General features: G+C 39.3%; 3 protein-coding genes across 3 annotated transcripts; all 3 read left to right on the forward strand.

The window, feature by feature from the left end:
• Positions 1-1476: 1476 nt before the first annotated feature.
• On the forward strand, positions 1477-3275 carry mrps14 (mitochondrial ribosomal protein S14). Its single transcript, XM_067475653.1, has 3 exons — positions 1477-1579; positions 2127-2291; positions 2627-3275. Exons 1-3 carry the CDS (start codon positions 1511-1513, stop codon positions 2807-2809), a joined length of 417 nt encoding a protein of 138 aa, XP_067331754.1. The 5' UTR covers positions 1477-1510; the 3' UTR covers positions 2810-3275.
• Positions 3276-4487: 1212 nt separating this feature from the next.
• On the forward strand, positions 4488-9333 carry cacybp (calcyclin binding protein). The gene is made up of 6 exons (XM_067475203.1): positions 4488-4646; positions 5927-6137; positions 6253-6349; positions 6727-6826; positions 7417-7511; positions 7906-9333. Exons 1-6 carry the CDS (start codon positions 4629-4631, stop codon positions 8066-8068), a joined length of 684 nt encoding a protein of 227 aa, XP_067331304.1. The 5' UTR covers positions 4488-4628; the 3' UTR covers positions 8069-9333.
• A 1234-nt stretch (positions 9334-10567) lies between these two features.
• On the forward strand, positions 10568-19256 carry plk3 (polo-like kinase 3 (Drosophila)). The gene is made up of 15 exons (XM_067475037.1): positions 10568-10921; positions 11880-11987; positions 12107-12223; positions 12514-12643; positions 12769-12856; positions 13323-13418; positions 13628-13826; positions 14012-14138; positions 14394-14509; positions 15569-15689; positions 15786-15869; positions 16293-16455; positions 16655-16784; positions 16967-17077; positions 17279-19256. Exons 1-15 carry the CDS (start codon positions 10706-10708, stop codon positions 17474-17476), a joined length of 2004 nt encoding a protein of 667 aa, XP_067331138.1. The 5' UTR covers positions 10568-10705; the 3' UTR covers positions 17477-19256.
• The last annotated feature ends 1317 nt before the right edge of the window (positions 19257-20573 follow it).

Genomic DNA, 20573 nt, shown 5'->3' on the forward strand with positions numbered 1-20573 from the left:
AGAGGTAGCAGTAGAGTTTCATACTAGTTTGTTTAACAAGATCTTGGAGAGTGAGAGGATGCTGAGGACTGGAGGAGAAGTGTACTGGTGCCCATTTTTTAAGAACAAGGGTGATGTGCAGATCTGTGGCAACTACAGAGGAATGAAGCTGATGAGCCACACAATGAAGTTATGGGAAAGATTAGTGGAAGCTCGGCTAAGGACAGAGGTGAACATTTGTGAGGAGCAATATGGTTTCATGCCTAGAAAGAGTCCAACAGATGCAGTATAAGGTGAGAGGGTGTTGCATTGTGTCTTCGTAGATTTAGAGAAAGCGTATGACAGGGTGCCGAGAGAGGAGCTGTGGTATTGTATGAGGACGTCTGGAGCGGCAGAGAAGTATGTTAGAGTGGTGCAGGACATGTATGAGAGCTGTAAGACCGTGGTGACGTGAGCTGTAGGTGTGACGGAGGAGTTCAAGGTGGAGGTGGGTCTGCATCAAGGATCAGCTCTGAGCCCCTTCTTGTTTGCTCTGGTGATGGACAGGCTGACAGATGAGGTTAGACAGGAATCTCCGTGGACTATGATGTTTGCAGATGACATTGTGATCTGTAGTGAGAGCAGGGAGCAGGTGGAGGAAAATCTAGAGAGGTGGAGGTCTGCTCTGGAAAACAGAGGCATGAAGGTTAGTCACAGTAAGACAGAATACATGTGTTTTGTGATGAAAGAGTATCAGCGAGAATGAAAGGAAAGATGTTCAAGACGGTGGTGAGACCAGAGATGATGTTCGGCTTAGAGATAGTGGCACTGAAGAAAAGACAGGAGGCAGAGCTGGAGGTAGCAGAGCTTAAGATGTTGAGGTTCTCTTTGGGAGTGACGAGGATGGACAGGATCAGGAATGAGGACATCAGAGGGACAGTTCATGTTAATGTAGGTCTATATAGACAAAGCACTGCCCACAGTTTACCATGTGTTAATGGTCATACAAGAATCTATCCCCTCTAGGCTCCATATAATGATCATATTCAAACTTTGAAAAATGTTGATAGAAACTGAAGCACTGTTTTATAGTATGTATATCAACAAAACACAAGACTTTCATTGTTAGGGTGTCATGGGAGAAAATGGCTCTGGGTTTTAATATATTTAAGAACAGGATTTCAGCTAGACATAAGGTTTAGATCCAGTTGAAAACCAGGGACCCTGCTCATCTATAGTTAGAAAGAGTGTGTTTATAGTCATAGAACTACACTGCCACCTGTAGTTCTTCTGGTGTCCCAGGGTCTAAATATTTAATTCCCACTTAAAGCTGCAGCTTGTCCCTTGCAGATCTTGCAATCAAATATGCAAAAGTCAATGTTTTACATACGTATTTCATACATACATGCATACATATTTCACGGATAACACATCCATAGCTGTCTCGCACTTTCGTAATTTTCCCATGTGCGTGTCATTTGAAACTCTGGTCACCAGGCGGCGGTGTCGTCGGAGTTTTTCATCTTCTTCAGTGATCAAGAACTCATCCAACATGGCGGCTCACAGAATAGCATGTTTAGGCTTAAATGCCCTTCATTCAACTGTCTGTTCCCCGATACAGGTAATATATTTTTTACAATATGGTAGTATATGATCTCACGGATGGTCTACAGATTGACTTGCATGCGTAAGACAGAATGAAAGTGAAAGTCCCGCTGACCGTAGTTTTGGTTCTAACTTGCTTTCTGACATGAGCTTCGTGGCTAATGCTAATTTGTTTGGTGAATGACAAGCGCCTTGTATGTTATTGGTAATGTACTGCATTCAAAACTGATATAAAATTGGGTATTCCAGATATTCCACATGTTTTTCTTGTGGCAATAAGCAATTTCTATAGGTAACAGTGTTTACACCACAGACCTGCTGTCCTCATCGTCCTCATAGGGACATGAGATAGTGGAGTATGTCAGCTAGACAGCGGATATAAGACTATGGTATTGGTCATTTTGTGAAGAAAAAAGATTGCTGCAAATTGCTGTCAAGGTTTAGAAAGAAACTGTTAAATACACATGCAGTATTGTGTTAAATATATCTTCTGTAAAATGAATTAGAGCACAGGCATATTCTATTATCTGTCAATGAGTAACAATTGCAGGAACATTGTGCAGGCACTAAGGAGCTGCTGGGGAGCTGTCGACCAGGTGAGGGGTTACTATGTGGACTGGAGGATGCTGAGGGATGTCAAGAGGAGACAGATGGCCTTTGACTATGCTGATGACAGGCTAAGGATTAATGCATTGAGGAAGAATACCATACTTCCCAAAGAGCTTCAGGTAAAAAGTCAGTCTGTATGTCAGTCATGTACAGGGCATTTCTGTTTCAGGTGACTTGAACTCTAGCTTCATGTGGCTATATTGGTGTGTTATACTTATAATTATACTTGCAGATCTTTTGAAAATCCATTCATTTGTGTATATAGAAGCAGTGTGAAAAGTCTAGGAATATATCTTATATTGTTAATACAACCCCAAGCACTGAGTATTCTCAGTTCATGCATACATTTATTGTTAATGTTGTTTTTGGGAGGTAATTAATTAAAAAACAAAACCACAGTTGTTTCTAATTATTTTAGAACAAGCAAAGACTTTTTCTCTCATAACTTTTGCAGGTGATTGCAGATAAAGAGATTGCAGCACTACCTAGAGACAGCTGCCCTGTTAGAATTCGCAACAGGTGTGTGATGACTTCTAGACCTCGGGGAGTGAAGCGGAGGTGGCGGTTAAGTCGCATTGTCTTCCGTCACTTAGCTGACCACAATCAGATGTCTGGGATTCTGAGGGCAAGGTGGTGACTGAGGATCTGCTGGATACTACACTTGGATTGGATTATGAAAAGGCAAAAACCAGTGCATCTGCTCTCAGTACTTGCCCATTTTGGCCTTTTACTGTCTAGAGATCTGTACATATGTGTTTAGAGGCATTGACAACAATTGACAACAACAAAGACTACTAGAAGTTGTTGATGTTTTAAGTGAACACACAAAGATTACTGCAACATACTGTATTTTTAGTATCTTGTGTATGCTGAAGTTGGCTGTTGAAGTATTACTTTTCTGTAGATAGTGTATGTCCAAGTCAGTAAGTTACTTTTGTTCTCTTACAAAAGTAAACAAACAAAAACATATTTAAATAAAATTGCTAATGTAATTCTTCAGCCTGTAACTTTCTGCACTCAGAAAGGGATAAATACGTATTGTATATTACTCACCCTTTCACTGTCTTCCTTTATTTAGATTAAATAAAAGCTGATAAAGAGAATTTTTTGTAGCATTGTCAATATAAATATGCAAGAGAAAACTTGTATTTTCTTCAAACACATAAGGATGCAAAATTCTAGTTTTCCTTTCAAATTGTAGACTGAATTTTCAAAACATCACCTAACATGAAACTTGTGTCCTGCAATTTTGCAATCTTTTGTCTAGTTTCAATATTTGATATACAGTCTTTGCAAGTATTTTTTTATTTAAAATTGTACATTGTATATTTTTATTTACATTTTACATGGTGTCCAAAACTTTACTGGAAATTGGAATGAAGAAGTGTATTGGTTAAAAACCCACTTATACTGTATCAAACTGACTACAACTCTTAATTTCTTAAAAATATATTTTATGTATGTGCAGTTCTAAGGTTTTAGGAACTTTAGGTATGTATCTATAAAGCAGAGTCATATGATTAAAAATTAAATATTCATTTTGCACTGTAACTGCAGCAAACAGAATGGGAACACTAGTTATTTCAGTTTATTACCCCTCAATACACTAATACAACCATTGTTGGCCTGGTGGTTCAGTGGTAGAGCATTGGGTTGGGATACAGAAGGCTGCGGGTTTGAATCCTACCCCACCAGTTGAGGCCACCTTGGTGACAGGCCCGAGCAGGGATAAAATGGAAGGGTTGCCGCAGGAAGGGCATCTGGTGTAAAAACTCCTGTAAAATCAACGTGCGGAACACATTCTGCTGTGGTGACCCATCAAGGTACAAGCCAAAAGCCGTTAATCTTTGAGATTAACATGAAACCATCAATTTGTTATTATTTAGTTGTTTATTACTTTTGAAAACGTCTTCAGTCTTGTTTAGGCGTCCAAAACGTATGCCCATTACAAAGCATTTAATATAATTGATCATACTGTCTGTATGCTAAATCTAAACAGAATAATGAGAATTGCAGCAAAGCTATATTAAATTTTGTGGTCTGAAAAGCATGTCATTCACTACTTAAAAGATCAATACCTGAGAAATGATTTCTATATTTCGGGATCTCGACACTTCAGTGCTGTAGGTGGCAGTAGTGCTGCTATACGCTGTTAAGCCAACTGCTAACAATCAAACAGAAGAAGAAATAAGCCTTCAGTGCTGTAGGTGGCAGTAGTGCTGCTATACGCTGTTAAGCCAACTGCTAACAATCAAACAGAAGAAGAAATAAGCCTTCAGTGCTGTAGGTGGCAGTAGTGCTGCTATACGCTGTTAAGCCAACTGCTAACAATCAAACAGAAGAAGAAATAAGGCCATTCGGTTGGTGAAAGCTGGAATTGCTGTGGACTAGACACAGAACGTTGACCTGAGCATCAACATAGTTGACAAACGTTAGGTTATAAAGACAAATCCGTAATGGATTTAAACCACCAGGTAAATAGCCTATTTTTATTTATTATTTATTTATTGTTTGCGAACAGTGCGAAGGTAGTGTTTGAATTTAGTTAGCTTAACGTTACATGCCTGCACTGAAAGCAGAGCTAAAGAAATCTTAAATAACGTCAGCTAGCTCCTAATATAAATTTACTTAGCTAGTCACTGCTGTCTGATATTTATGTGTGTGCACATCTTTAAACTTCTAAACTTAAACCCTAATTTTAGATTTACCAGTGATGTTGACAGTGCCCAGTCATGTGTGACCGTAAGTGTCAGAAACGAGCTCACTAGCTAGCAGCAAGCTAACTTTCACTGGAGTTTACCAGAACATTCTAGCAATGCAGTGCTAACATAGCTAGCGATATATTGTTCATCGCCATTGACTGGAAGTGGAGAGATTTAACTACATAAAAATATTTTAAAACAAGTCAACAACATATCGGGGACGTTTTTAGGCTCATTAATCAAATTATTATTGGGTAACGTTAGTCCCCAAATAACCACGAGGGCTAAATAATAGATGATATTGATGAGCCGCTACATAACAGACTGGGAGGTTATGACTGTATTCAGAGATCATTAGGTGCATGTTTGTGAACCGGGTGTGGAGAACTTTGTTCAGGAGTCTGAATCATTTAGTTCGTTTCTAACTGGTAAATGCCCACTTATATAGCTCTTTTTATCCAAAGAGCATTACAAAGAAAGCAAGGGAATTTATAAAAATACTAAAAGTAATTAAAAAAAAGTGTAAAAGTGGAGCTGTTCAATGAACAGAATGGATATGCAGTGTGATGAACAGCAATAGGGTTATGACATGTATACTATTTGGACCACCATTGACTTAAGGAGGATAAGGGTTATCCAAATAAATATAATGATTGATGATGATGACAAAGTTAAGATGTAAAATTAAAAGATGCTTTCATAGATTTTCGTTACAAAAAAACATAAAAAAAAAGAAAAAATACTACCAGGCTTGGCAATTGCAACATTGAATTTTACTTTTATTGATCCCCAATTGGCCAGCAGGAGTGGTTAGTGCTGCCGCCTCACGGCTAGATAAGAAGTGTACTTTTTAACCTTTAACCTTAGCCACGTATCTTGTGCTGCTGACCAGCTCTGGGTCCTGATATCTGGGCTGTACAAGGGTTGGTCAGTCACTTCCTCTAATGCACCATATGTATTCACAGGCCATGCCCCCTTGTGGTAAACTATTCAGTAAAATTATGTTTCAGAACTTTGCATTTCTCACCAATCTAATCCTTTCACCAATGCAGATCAATCAGTTGGAGGCAGACTTGTTGGAGCTGGGGACACTCTTGGAAAAGTCAGAGAGGAAAAGAGTACAGGAACTGCTAAAACAGGAGCAGAAGAAGGTGGAGAAGGAGCTCATAGCCAAACGACAACAGAAGGAGCAACAGACCAGGAGTGAGACGGACCCATCTGCAGCCTCAAAAGCAGCGTACACAGTTAAAATCACCAATTATGGTACAGCGCTAACAGCCTAACAGTCATTATTTGTAAAATTGACCAGTTAAAGATATGTGTAAGAGCTAAAATTATATTTCTAACTTACTTGTTCTTTTACTTCTTTTTTTTGCAGCTTGGGACCAGTCAGAGAAGTTTGTTAAAATTTACCTCACATTGAAAGATGTGCACAAAATTCCATCAGAAAATGTTGAGGTTACTTTTACAGAAAGGTAAATTATAGCCTACATATCAATGTGTAAACATACACCAAACAGACATAATGTAATGTCCATCTGTCCATTATAATGCAAACCAATGCAGTGGTTCCACCATAAATTCTTCTTTTACAAGGTTATAATATATCTTATAGACAATTCTATACGATTGTAAGGAGATGTGGTTCTAATCGTTTGGCCACCTCATTTATTTTAAATAGGGTGGTGATAATTCTACTCTGTTTATTATTGAGGTCATAGTGGGTGGTGGAGTGGTACTGGAGTGCTTTATAAGAAGAGGTGGTTCTATGTTTTGGCCAACCTACCTAAATACACACACATTGTTAATTATTCTTCATTTGTTAATAACATATGTCTTAATTTTTCTGCAGGTCATTTTCTGTGCTAGTAAAGAATCTAGATGGAAAAAACCACCAGATGACGGTTCTCAATCTCTTGTATCCAATTGATGAAAAGGACAGCTACAAAAAGGTAAATAAAACTTACCTTTAGAGGGATCGTGTGTACATGTTCTGCTGTCCTGAGTTATTTATTCATAATAATTAATTAATAATAACTCATGTTTTTGAAATCAGTTATTTTTGAGTTTTAACTTTCACTTTATCTTTTCAAGCTCTTTTGTTTATGAACAAATTTTCCATATTCTCATGCTTACAAATCATCACAAAAGTCTTTGCTTTATCTGTATTTATCTCTTAGATGTTCTGATGTAGATCGAAAATAGTTGTGCCAGACTAAGAAGCAGAAGATATTTTAACATAACGGAGGCAGGGGAACTTTGCTACCATTCATGTAAATGTACTCCCACACTAGGACCATAGGGAGCATGATAAAATTTGGCAAAGCTGTCCTTTGATATAATGTATTTCTTATCAAGACCTTAACATGTAAATTGTTGGTCAGATCAAATAAGGATGGGTGTCTTGCTGACAGCTATTGAATCTATTAGTTAACTTTGCATTTACCGTAGGTTTAATCTTGACAATTTCTGAATGACATATTTCAGAGTTTTTGTCCTTTATAACCTCTAACCATAATTTTTTTTTTTTTCTCTGCAACAGATTAAAACAGACATGCTTCTGGTCATGTGCAAGAAGCAGACAACAAAAAAGTGGGAGTGCCTAACAAAGGTGGAAAAGCAATCTAAAGACAAGGAGTAAGTTCAAAAGATAATTAGGAGCTTATGTTCTAGTAATTAGATTAATTCCATATTTTAATTGAAGTGACGTTATATGTACACTATTTAACTAATTGGTAACGTGCAAATGTGTTGGTATGAGTAATAACTTGAAACTGAACTATTATTATTTCTAAATTATTTGAAACCCTGATAAGTTTTACAATCTACTTCTGACCAATTTAAAATGTCAATCTATTTGAAGCATGCAGTAGTTTACACATTCAGGTGCACTAATGAATCTGTGCACTGGCTGTCACTTGTATTAGGCAGTGATTACATGTAGCATGCGAAAATACAAGGTAAGACTAGAAATACAAAAAACTATAAAACAAGTGCAGATGCAGGATATTTTTCTTTGTCCTCTCAACAGTAAACCCAGTATGGATGAGAATGCAGACCCCAGCGAAGGCCTCATGAGTGTGCTGAAGAAGATTTATGCAGAGGGAGATGATGAAATGAAGAGAACCATCAATAAAGCCTGGACAGAGTCCCAAGAGAAGAAACTACGAGGAGAAGACATGATGGACTTCTGAAGTGCACTCACTTCTTTTCCACATCAAGACCAAGTGAGATTTTCCAGGCTGCAGCTGACACGACTTGACTATTAAATGCTGTGGGTTGAAATTAAAACCCAAAATATAGTTCATATTTCCACAATACAATGTAGGCTTACAACTGATAAATATGCTGACACAAATATTGTTAAAGCCCTGGATGAACAAATTTTGCACTGCCCCTGTTAGTCAGTGGTCATAATGCAAACACATGACAGCAACAACAAGGAACATTCCTATACAAACACATAGGTTGCTGGGATGCAGTTCACCACATGACAACCTGAATACAACAAGACATTATAGCATTTCATCACGGTTTGTGGTCAAGTCGTATATAAAGGGTTAATAGACCAATATGTGATTGTTGTTATTTGAAGATGCATTCACTAGTCACATCATTAGGTATATACCTGTACAATTGTATGTGATCCAATGTAACAGCTTTGCCATTAAATCTTCTTTTACAAGATTATAATTTCTCAATTCTAAAGTTGAAAATGTCAGAAAGGTGATAATTCTATTATTTTTGTATTATTGAGGTCATACTGGGTGAAAGAATTGTACTGGAGTGAATTATAAGAGGTGGTTTTAATGTTTTGGCCACCTTAATTTAAATAAATGAGGGGGTAAAAAATTTGATCCAACTGATAATATAATGCAGTCCAGTATGACAGAATACTGTCACATGCCTTTCATGTCTGACTTTATAGCCAACAAGTACAATTCATGGCAGAGCTGCTGCATTGGATTGCGTTAGATTGTAAAGGTATATTTAATGAAGTGGCCAGTGACAGCATATGTCTAACTCTAGTGAATAGTTTGAATCAGACCAGTTAATTTTGCCAACATTTGCCAAAGTCATTCATTTTCTCTCAGTGAAGATGACAAAAGGGATCTTAGAACTTCTGCGCCTTTTGATATTTTTCGTACTGTACTTACTACTCATGCATCAATCCAGTGTAATAAATGAAATTACTGCATGGGTCTGTGTTTGAAATGTAATCTATTTTATTCATTCCTCTTGCAGTGTAATGCTATATACACTATACACTATAATTCCTAAATATGAATTGTATTTTTATAGCATTGGACAGTTTCAAACTCGTAGTTCTATTCATGGTTGCACTGATGACATTGCGATTTTCCCTCCAACATGTGTGAATATATTTGTTGTATTTGCCATTTGTATTTGCGCAGCCCTCAGGTTGTTCAGTCTTCACAAATATAGCTTCTGAAATGAGTCCTCTTGTCTCTGTTTGTCTGCTTTTATCACAATGAAGAGTTTGACCTTGTGCAGTATTTAAAATATGTTTGTAAAGAAGCCTGCCTGCCTCCAGAATTCTGTCTACAAACACTGCTAATATAATCTGTACACATCACCAACCTTGACCTCACTGTTAAAACTAAATATTACGATGAGCAGTGGTCCAGGTATTTGATGAGAATAGGTACGTTTCACACAGGCTTCTTGCATTTATAGGCAACCGCAGCACTACAGTATGTAGAGCACTTTAAATCATTTATACATGTCCTGTGGAAAAAGAGATGCGGAAGTGCAGGTTTTGTCCAGCAGGTGGCACCTGTGATCACCAGTTTTCTCGAGTGTGTCTAAGGAGAGAAAAATGCAGCAGTTTCTTGCTTTATTTTACTATTATAAAGATTTGAGTTTTTCATTTAGTAGGATTTGCAAAGGCTTTGACACAAAAACTCATTAGTGTACCTGTAGTTTGCTACAATACATAACGCCCACTGCAGCAGTTTATGATCTGTAGGCCCTGATTATTTTGGACACACACACAAGGCCTAGGGGGTCATACTATGTTATCCATTGTAACCCTAACCCGTGGGCAGGTCTGCGCGTCTACTCGAACTAGGTTGTACAGTTTTTTCATTAGATCTGTTTATCAAGTAAATTCAATTTTCAGTTAATTCAGTTGCTTACATGATATGAACCTATTTGCCAGGCTGAACTAAAACTTCGAATAAAATAATACGTAAGTGGTGACTGTGATTACTGCAAGTCGTTTTAAGGTACGCTGTGAGGACCCCCTGGCAATGTTAAGCTCAATAATGAGAACACGGAAATACTCCTTTATATAATGAAAGATCAAAAGGTGAAAGCTCAGGTTTATCTCTCGGGTGCAGGCATGAAGATTTGGAGAGTGTTCCCACTGTCTGCACTGCCCCGGAGGTGTCTTTGAACGGTGACTGTAGATGAAACATATCAGACTCTGGAAACCCCCCTACCCGGGTTACAGCGTGTCACTGGCTTCACATCTGACACATGAGCGGTATCAACTTGAATTACACCGATTCTCATTCCAGGAGCTGTTTCATTCATATTTTCTTACATTCTAGAGAAATATTTGATTGAACCTGCGCGTTGGCAAATCGTCTGGACTTTCTTCACCAATGCACCGCCTCCATCCGCCCCCCTGTTCCGTGACGTCGCTCCTCGTCTATATAGCCAGAGAGAGCGGAGCCCGGCGACGCAAATGGATATAGTTGGTCGAGGTGGACGTACTATTAATCACCAGACCAACAACTGAACATAAATACGCTAAAGGGATATATAATATATTTACCAACTGATCATTTCTACCACTGTGTTTAATGGATACCGGTTGTTTCGCCGCGGCGCAGCGAATTTCGTGCCACACCATGAATGCGGATTTATTTAAGCCCGTTTCGGAGCGTGGACCCCAACAGTCCTCAGCCCCGGTGAAAGCCAGCAGGACTAGACCCGAACAAACCAAACCAGAACTGGCCCAGGTGGTGACGGACGCCAAGACGGGACGACGCTACAGTAAAGGGAAGCTTTTGGGAAAGGTACGCTTGAATTTTACATGTGCTTGTTTCAGCACCGGAGTCATTTTGACATGTTTCTTTCTGTTAATTCTGAGGCGAGGGATGGATCAAGCGTGTTGTTTTGTGGGTTGATAGCTGAAGCTGCCGATGATTTAAAAATCCTCCTCGGCTATTTTCCAGGTGTGTCACTGACACAGGAACGGGGGTTGACCTCGTGGTGCTGTGCGCGTTGATGAATGAATCAGTCGAAAGCTGGGGCCCAGCCCCTAAGCGCACAAATTAAATGGAAACTAATATTAAAATCCTACGAATTATCCGTTACAAGCATCCCAGCATTTGAATGCGGTTTTTGGCAACAGTTGAAGCTGATACGTAGCTGTCCGTCTGTCATTGTCCCCCTTCAGTGTATCCGCTCTAATGGGTTTTGACACCGTGTATGAATGGAGTGACTGTATCAACATGTTGCTTGTCACCGACAGTCTGCTTTGGGCATCCAACCAAGTCTTGCGGGTTTTTTATGTTTATTTTTTCTTCCTCTGCTTCCTGCCGCAGAGCTGGAAACGTCTATGTCAGTGTCACAGTTAATAAATGCCGCAACCTGGTCTGCCTCATCCCTCATGTCCTCAAGCTAATATATTTTTGATTGCGTCAAAAAAAAAAAAAAACCCGATATAGAGCAGGAAACATGGTATTTGGAGTCGATTGAAGACGCTTATCTGAGCAGCCAGGACAACACAAGATGCTTATTACTTTGCCTATAGAACAAAGCACAGGAACAGACTGGTCCCTTTTTGTTATGTTAAATCCTGATTTGGTTATTTCCTCTTCTGTTTTAACTGACATCTGTCTCTACATCAGAACAATTCTATTGCTCTATAGACCACGATTCTCAGATCAGAGACTACTGAACCTATTATTTATGGCCATTGCAGGTTTCAACCTGCTGCTTTAACTGATCACCCTGTTTGTCTCCCTCAAGGGTGGTTTTGCTCGATGCTATGAGATGACAGACCTTTCCTCCAACAAAATGTATGCCGTGAAGGTGATTCCTCAGAGCAGAGTGTCCAAACCACACCAGAGGGATAAGGTACAGATTGTGCTCAATTGTTTGTCAGTGTCTGGTGGAAAGTGCCTTGCACTCATTGTCTGAATTGTGCTAGAATTTGCTTATGGTCACAAATTGATGGCTTGTCATATTTTTGACAGATTACAAACGAGATCGAGCTGCACAAAACCCTGTCCCACAAGCATGTGGTGAAATTCTCCCATTATTTTGAAGACCAAGAAAACATCTACATATTCCTCGAGCTCTGCAGTCGGAAGGTGAGACGTTAGGACTCTCTAGAACAGTCTGCCCTGCCTGCATGTGTTTATATTCAGCTTGTCTTGTGTTGCTGTACAGTGGTGCAAAAGAAACAATACTTTAATCTATTTTTTTAGTATTCATAATTTACAGTCAGATCACTATTTCCAAAGACTTTCAGGCAGCTTGATTTATGGCAGCATCTAATTTATATGCTGCTGTGGTTGTGCGTGATGTGTGAGCAGCAGCATTGTACAGTCCCACTGACTGATGCAGGGTTGACGGTTATGTCATTGCGCTGTCTCTGCAGTCCCTGGCACATATTTGGAAGACGAGACGCACACTCACTGAACCAGAAGTGCGATATTACCTCAGACAGATCATATCCGGCCTCAAGTACCTCCACAGCAAAGGCATCCTGCACAGAGATCTCAAACTAGGTGTGTGAGCATATGGCTAAAGTGGGGTATATGCACATGAGCATCCCAGGAATCTGCTGTGACTTTCAGGCAGGCCTGTGTAATCTGTGGAATGCTGACTAGACACATGTTTTTGTCTCTTTCAGGCAACTTCTTTGTCAATGAGAACATGGAGCTGCGGCTGGGGGACTTTGGCCTCGCTGCCAAGCTGGAGACAGTCGAACAGAGAAAAAAGTTAGAATTTTTACTTTTTAAAAAAACTTGTATTTCATTGTTACAATATCTAAATGTTAGTAACAAAATCACGATATTAAACGGAAGAAAACAATATTTAGTAATAATGAATTGGCTGTTGGGCCCATTTTATCATGCTTAGCCTTGAAGGGCAAAGCCACACATCATTTTTTGAGGGATGTTTAGATATTGATGGTTTACTGTTTTATTTATTGTGTAAGTTTGCCCAGTGCGAGCAGATTCTTCCTCCCCCTCATTTCCTCTTGAAGGTACCTAACTAAACCGGTTTCCAAGTGACAGTTAAATGGAGCGCTCAGAGCACAGTTTCAGTACCAGTTTGACGCCTTCCTGTGGAATACCTCAGCAAATGCTTCCACCACTGCTTCCTTGTCTGAATGACGCACCTATAAAACAAAATAAACTGAAGGATTTTTAGCCTAAATCTGACTCTTTTTTTTTTTCTTAGAACAATATGTGGGACTCCCAACTACTTGGCACCTGAGGTGCTCAACAGACAGGGCCACGGCACAGAGTCTGACGTTTGGTCCCTTGGCTGTGTCATGTGAGTGTTTTTAGTTCTTCCACTTCTTTAAAATGTCTTTTTGGTAGGTGTGCAAAATTCAACCCAGAGCTATTTGCTTAGTTCAGTCAAGTGAAAAACCTGTCTGTATGTTGGAGCTTCCCTGTGTACAAATGAGGTAATGGCACTTAATCAGTAAGCACGTGTTTAGTTTCTCAAGTTTACTTGATGGTTGTGTTTCTTAAATTCAGGTACACTCTCCTGTGTGGAAACCCTCCTTTTGAGACTCTTGACCTGAAGGAAACCTACAAGTGTATAAAAGAAATTCGGTACAACCTGCCCTCCACACTTTCCCCTGCTGCACAGAAACTCATCTCAGGCATTCTGCAGAAAAACCCCAGCGACAGGCTGACACTGGACCAAATTCTCAGCCATGAATTCTTCACCAAAGTATGCAAACGTCATGCTAATTTTCCTCATTAGTCAAACAATAATCAAATGCTATTGCTTGTACAGAGGGTGTGAAACTTATGCCTGACTAGCTTTGAATATTAGTACAGAATTAGCTGTGCGACGTCTTTTTGCATCTTCTTCGCCTTCTCATCTGCTTGCTCCGGGCCTCTTTTGTCCCCTAGGGTTTCACTCCAGACAAGCTTCCCCCCAACAGCTGCATCATGATTCCTGAGCTTCACCCCCCCAGCCCTGCCAAGAAATTCCTCACTAAAATGGCCAAGAGCCTCTTTGGCAAGAAAAAAGCAAAAGGTAAGCGGCAGAACTGCAGTGAAATGACTGATACAGACAAATTATTCATTCACTTTGCAAGTAATTGACTTGGTTACGTGTTTTTTGTTTTTCCTGATAACTGATGATTTTGATGGAACGTTTCCTGTACCTTGTTGTAGATCAATTTAATTATTGTCCCTTTAAGCACTTTCCAGGAACTGTGCGGGTATTTAAATGCTCCTGTTGTTTATACATATTTGTTGTGACTACAATGGGACAACCTTGTTTTTGCAGCAGAGAAAATTCCTTGTGAGGAAAAAGATGACAAAGACATTTCCAAGTTGGTCTCTGGAATTGTTAAATGTTCCATCAACCGGCAGATCAGCTACAAGACAGTGGGACCCAACGAGGTACGTTCTCTACCTGCTTCTGCTTTTAAAAAAAGACTTTGTTAATTCAAATATGCCACTAATCAAATAATGAAAAAGGGGCGGGTTGATACATATTATACAAGGCTGACAATGTCCCTTTTAGTTGATGATCTCTTTGCATCCAGTGTTTGAAGTGAACTTGAAACCTCAGCAGCATGTTTTATTGAACAGTATAACCATCTTTCTTGTGAATTATGAGAGCTGGACTGTTTCCTCAGTGGAGACTTTCAAGTCCCAGCTTTGAAAACCATCGTGGGCTGACTGAATATGCAGCAGCCATATTATTTGAACAATGGGTTAAGCTTTTAATAACTCATTCATTTCAAAGAGTTGTCATTCTTCTTAGAAGGATTCAGAAGTTTATTTTTCTGGGTATTTAGCATGATTTTGCTGAGTTTGCAGTATAAAATGCAGACGTCATCCAGCTTGTCAGACCGTAATGAAGCACTGTTTATGTTGGTTGTAGTTAATATTTAGTGGCACACACAGTACAGGTGAGAGCCAGTTTTTAAACACTCAAAGTTTGTACTACATACAACATTATTTTTCTACTTCCATAGTTTGTACGTTTCCACAACTGTAATTGAGACTAAATGCCCCAACACCCAGAAGCTCAGTTTGCCAATTCTAATCAGGCTGGTCAGGTTTTAAATTGGTTTGCACTTTTGAAGTGAATATTTCTGTCACTTGATATTGAGGCTGTGCTGTGAGAAATCAGGCTGTAGTCAATATATACTGGATGGTAGTCAAAGGGATGTTTGCTCAATAAAATGACATGCGTGTTTACCAGCACACAATGAAACAATGGTAGTGAAAGTAGTTTAACTGGGTGCAGTTGCAGTAAGATGCTCAAGATCAAAACACTCAAAAGCACTAAAGCAACAGTTTAAGCTGATGCAGAAGTTGGATTTAAAAGTCCAAAAATGATAGTCTTGCTCAGGAATTCTCTGACCACCTTTCTTCACATGTAATGTTCCATCATCTACGGATGGTCATGTTATGAATGTGTCTTAAGAAGCATATCTCATTGCTGCTCAGGTGCCCTCTCCAGCCGGTCAGCTGGTCAATTCTGTGCCTCTGGAACAGACTCCAGCTGAGGAGGAATCCAGGAAGTCGATCTCTCGCTCCTTCAAGGGCACCTTGGCCAGCAGCACTGAACGTATGTTTCAGTTCATGTATTCATGTATTGCATGCATATTGCATGTATTCAATATTCATCATGTGACCAATGTTTGACATCTTGTTTTCTCTTCAGCATGCGAGGATGTCCTAACCCCTGCAGCTGTTGCTGACACAGCCATGAAAGTTCTCAACGGCTGCCTGGCCACCATGCCTGCAGGTAGGTGAGAATAAAGCAGACTGCAAAAACATTTTGACTCAACTGTTAAATGTTTTGCAAACCCAACAGATTTATTCAACCCCCAACACTACAAATAGAAATGCTGTGTAGCATCAGTGAATATTTCCATCAGTGGCTGGGCTACAGATCACCAAACAGCCCTGCAAATAAATACTTCCTCAGTTAATAACACAAACGTTCTTATTTTCTGCTGCATTTTCTGGCCTTAGCAGTTTCTTTAAATCCACTGAATATTTGCTGACTCGTGTAGCCCAGAAAAACCTTCAAGCTGTCTCAACAGCTTGAAGGTGTTTTTGTAAAATGCTGACTTGTATAATGTAAAAGTTACTTCTGTTCTTACTCACAATTGATATCATACGCTATGAGAGTTGTTCAGTAATTTGAATATTTCTCTCTCTCCAGCCACCAGAAACCCGCCATGTTTGTCCAGGCCACAGTCCTTCTTGTGGGTGACTAAATGGGTCGACTACTCCAACAAATATGGTTTTGGCTACCAGCTGTCAAACCAAAGTATCGGCGTGCTCTTCAATGAGGGGACACACCTCAGTCTTTGTGACCAACGCAAGTGAGCACCTTAAAAACTTTAGTTTGTTTAATGTCACTTACATTGTGTCATGTTGACTTATCTAATGAGTAAACTCAGCCAAGTAAATTGCTCTGATAATGTGTGTGCCAACTTTTTATTTATTTATTTTTTTAAGATAACTAAATTGGCAAGAGAATATGACCTTGTTTTTAAGATGTGGTGTTTGTCTTCTAAACAGGACCGTCCACTACTGTTTGACTAACAACAAACACTTCACCTTTCCTGCCAACTCTCTACCTGAGCAGCTTCACAGCCAGAAACAAATTGTAGAATTAATGGCCAACTACATGGAGCAGAACCTTATGGAGGTACGAGGGGGAAAAATGTTATCGACTGTAGCTTAATCAATTTTTGGTTTGAGGACTTTAAAGTCCATAACGTGTACCATAGTCAAATGTTTCATCTATAACTTTTGTACTAGATTAATCTTAGGTGGACTTGCATAACTATTTGTTTATATGATGTGAAGGAAATTCTTTGTCCTCCTCAGGGTGGAGATCTGCATTGTGATGAACAGCTTTCAGGTATTCCTCCTCTCCTGCTCCAGTGGGTGAAGACAGACCATGCTCTTGTCATGCTCTTCAACAATGGCACTCTGCAGGTTTGAAAATGCCTATTAAAATCTATTCTAAGTTCACCGTCCTAGATGCCTTTTAAAAAGCGTCATATATACTGTGTACAAAATAGTTTATGTTCAACTTTATTTTTTTTTTATTTTTTTTACTAGTAACTGTTCTATTTGATCATTTCCCTCCTTTTCTTACATATGCTCTGTATTTTTTTTTTTTTTTATTCCTCATAGGTTAACTTCTACACAGACCATACAAAAATCATTCTGTGCAAGTCATCCGATGACTCGTATCTGCTCACCTACATCAGCCGGGAGCGCGTCTCCTGCACTTACCTCCTCAGCATGCTGAATGAGATTGGTTGCACCCCTGAGCTACGACACCGGCTCCGATATGTGGTCCAGCTACTTCAACACCACACCGAAGCCTGAGATCCAGCTCAGTGCCTCCCAGGCTGCCTGATTGACAGATGCCTTAGAGGCAGCCTGACTGCTTGAAATAACTTCCCAGGGCACGGTCGGTAGCGGCTGATGCCTGTTCAGTTGACTGATGGAAGGCTGCTCAACTACTCTGATTAATATTTTTGTCTGGACTGGTGCTTAGGCAGCTGATTATCAAATTGATTGATCTAGATAAACATCAAGCAGCCAGAAGGTTGTTCAATACAGCATCTGCCCAAAAGGCTTTTCTGTCCAGCTTATGCCTAAAAGGTAACCACCTGGAAGGTATTGCTCTCTAAAATAAGACTCCTACCTGTTCTGAAATTGTGGATTCCTCACAGGCAGATGCCTAAATGGACACCCAAACTCGAAATTCTCTTCCTTCACTCACTCCCAACCAGTGCTTCTTGGCTGGATCTTTCAAAGCCACTAACAAACCCTGCAGCTTTCAGCATCCCCTGATAGCCGATAACCACGGCATGATTTTTCAAAGGTATCTTAACACTAAGTCTTATTTGCTTGGAATGGAACATGGATAATCTTGCAGCTTGAAAAGCTTTGTTAGCCATTTTAGCTGCAAGGTCATTAATTCCATTGACTTGCATTGGACCTGTGATCTGCAGCAGAGATGCTCTGGGGGAAAAATGTTTTGATTGGCAAGAGACCCTCCTACCCTCGGTTGGTGTCTTGCCTCTTCGGTCAATGGTGCACGCATAATTTTTTTTTCCCCTTCTTTCTTTTAAAAAAAAAATGAGCCAGCCATAGGATCACACTACGATCTTTGCCTCACCTGCACAATAACATTCCTGGCCTTATTTGTCATGCTGACGTTAAAGTTTGAAGAGCCTTTGCTTCTTCTGCTTGAACGTCACCTTTTTTTTCTGTTTTGTTAGATGGTTATTAAAAACTAATTTCACTGACATGATACACAACATACTAAAGGGACTATGGGAGCAACACAATATTGCACTTTTTTTTTTTTTTTTGAGTAAATTAATCTGGAAAACGGAACCTTTTACTACCACTCGTTATATTTTATTAGTTTTTAACTAGAATAACCAAAAGGCATTTTCTTTGGTTTTTAAAATGATTCAGTTTTAAATTCACATAGAATAGGTGAATGAATGTGCCACATGCTGGTAAACAAAACTGTTGGTTGGACTATGGGGGTAGAGGGGGGGAGGGGGGATAAAAGTGCCTTTCTGAGGGATATCTGTTTAGTGCAATAACAACCCTTTGTGAATGTCAAGCTGGAAACAAACAAGATTCGAAGGGTTTTACAGGTGGGATTTGCTTTTTACTTGGAGCCAAGTGTAAAAGTAAGTTCACTAGCACTACACTCTCACTACCTGGTATAAGCTTTTAGAACAACTGTTATGATAAATATATATCCCAGAAATATCTACTTTGGAAAAACATTGTACTCTACTGTACTGTACTGTAATCCTTATTGGTTTACATTGCTTACTCAACCCAGAGTTGTATCCTAAAAACTGTGACCTGGAATGCAAGTATTATGTACGTGTTTTCAAAAAACCCACATTGTAAAAGCCATCCGCCAATTCAGAAGAGCCTTTCTTTTTTTTTCTGTTTTCTTTTGGCTCATAATGTCCTGTAATTTATTTTTTTTATTTATACATGTTTTTTTATTTATTGTTGTGTAAATGTTACGGTCTTGACATAAGGAAATGTTCAATTCCGATCACCTTTTTGTATGTAATGTATTTGTGGGGGGGGGAAATGGGGCAAAAATAAAGTTTATTAAAATCAACTTAAGTTGCAGTTGATGTTGCTCAAAACATTTTTCAAATTTGTTCGTACATCTTAATTTGAAGTAGCCTTCACTAAAAAGGCCATAATGGCGGCAGTTTTCTAATGCTGCCAGTTTCCCACTTAATAGCTTGAGAGTCTTGTCTGTTACTTTACAGTATTTGCCATAAATCCTACTGTATTACATGTTTTGATATGACTACATGTGTTTCAAACTTCTTGTCATACTCTATCGTCACTTTTGTTGAAAATTCTGGCCTAATGACTGTTACTCTAGCTACAGAGATCTAACAGGATTGTCCTATCAATCATTACTTTAGTCAATCACACTGCTGACCATAAGGATCGTAAGCATTCTGAATCAAATCTTTGTCTACGCAGCGGATGTTATAGATTTGGCAAGTTGGTATAAACTGACTCTGCTTTAATGAGTGTAATCACGAAATAAAACAAATGTCCTCCCTTCACTTATTTTCCCCAAGTGTTCAACTCTTATATACTGTAAGTGCTGGCAAGTATGTAGCTACCCTGTCCGTTCAGTGTAGCACGAAGCCCAGGGAAATGGTAGAAACGATCATGCAAAAAAATTAGGTGCAAGTCATATGACTGTTCAATCTGGGGTTAACACACAAATTATGGGTCAAGTTTCAGTGTGGAATCTTAGGCCTGTCTGTTAGGTTTTGACTGAGAAACCCAGAAACATAGGTTTTATCTTTCCAATGGTGGATGCTGATTAAAGTTCGGGAGGCACCACTGGCTGCCAGAATGTTGTTAACTACAACATATTCAGAACACATCTCACCTGAAGAAAATGAATTAGTCAAAATGTAGCTGAACAAGAACTACATTAGGAGCATCAATGCAAGTGTGAGAGCACCGAGGAAAAACTACCAATTTAATCCCATTTGTCTCTTAAGTCAGGACTCGTACTGGGCCTTAAACTAATTCTGGTTCATGCTAATGACATCTAATAACCAATATCCAATAACACCAGAACACACAATGTAGACAGTGTTGCTCTAGATCATTCGCACCTTTTCATGTTTTTTTTTCCTCATGGATTTTTTAGTTCCTTCTCAGAAAAATTGCAGGAAATATCTTCACGATTTGAGCAACCATTGTGAGCAAGTGTCATCATGTTTCGTCTGACACAGTTAGGTCCTAAACCGTATCTCTGGCCTTACAATGAGAGACAATTGTTTCTTAAAAGGAGAATCTTGTAAGGTTACTTGATCGTGCTGTTGTTGCACTGCAGCATTGAGCAGTAACAGTAATTGATTTCCTAAACAGTGGCCTACAGCACATGAAGTCATCATCA

The sequence above is a fragment of the Channa argus genome, chromosome 14 (assembly GCF_033026475.1).
Source record: "Channa argus isolate prfri chromosome 14, Channa argus male v1.0, whole genome shotgun sequence".
In the NCBI taxonomy this organism is placed as follows: domain Eukaryota; kingdom Metazoa; phylum Chordata; class Actinopteri; order Anabantiformes; family Channidae; genus Channa; species Channa argus.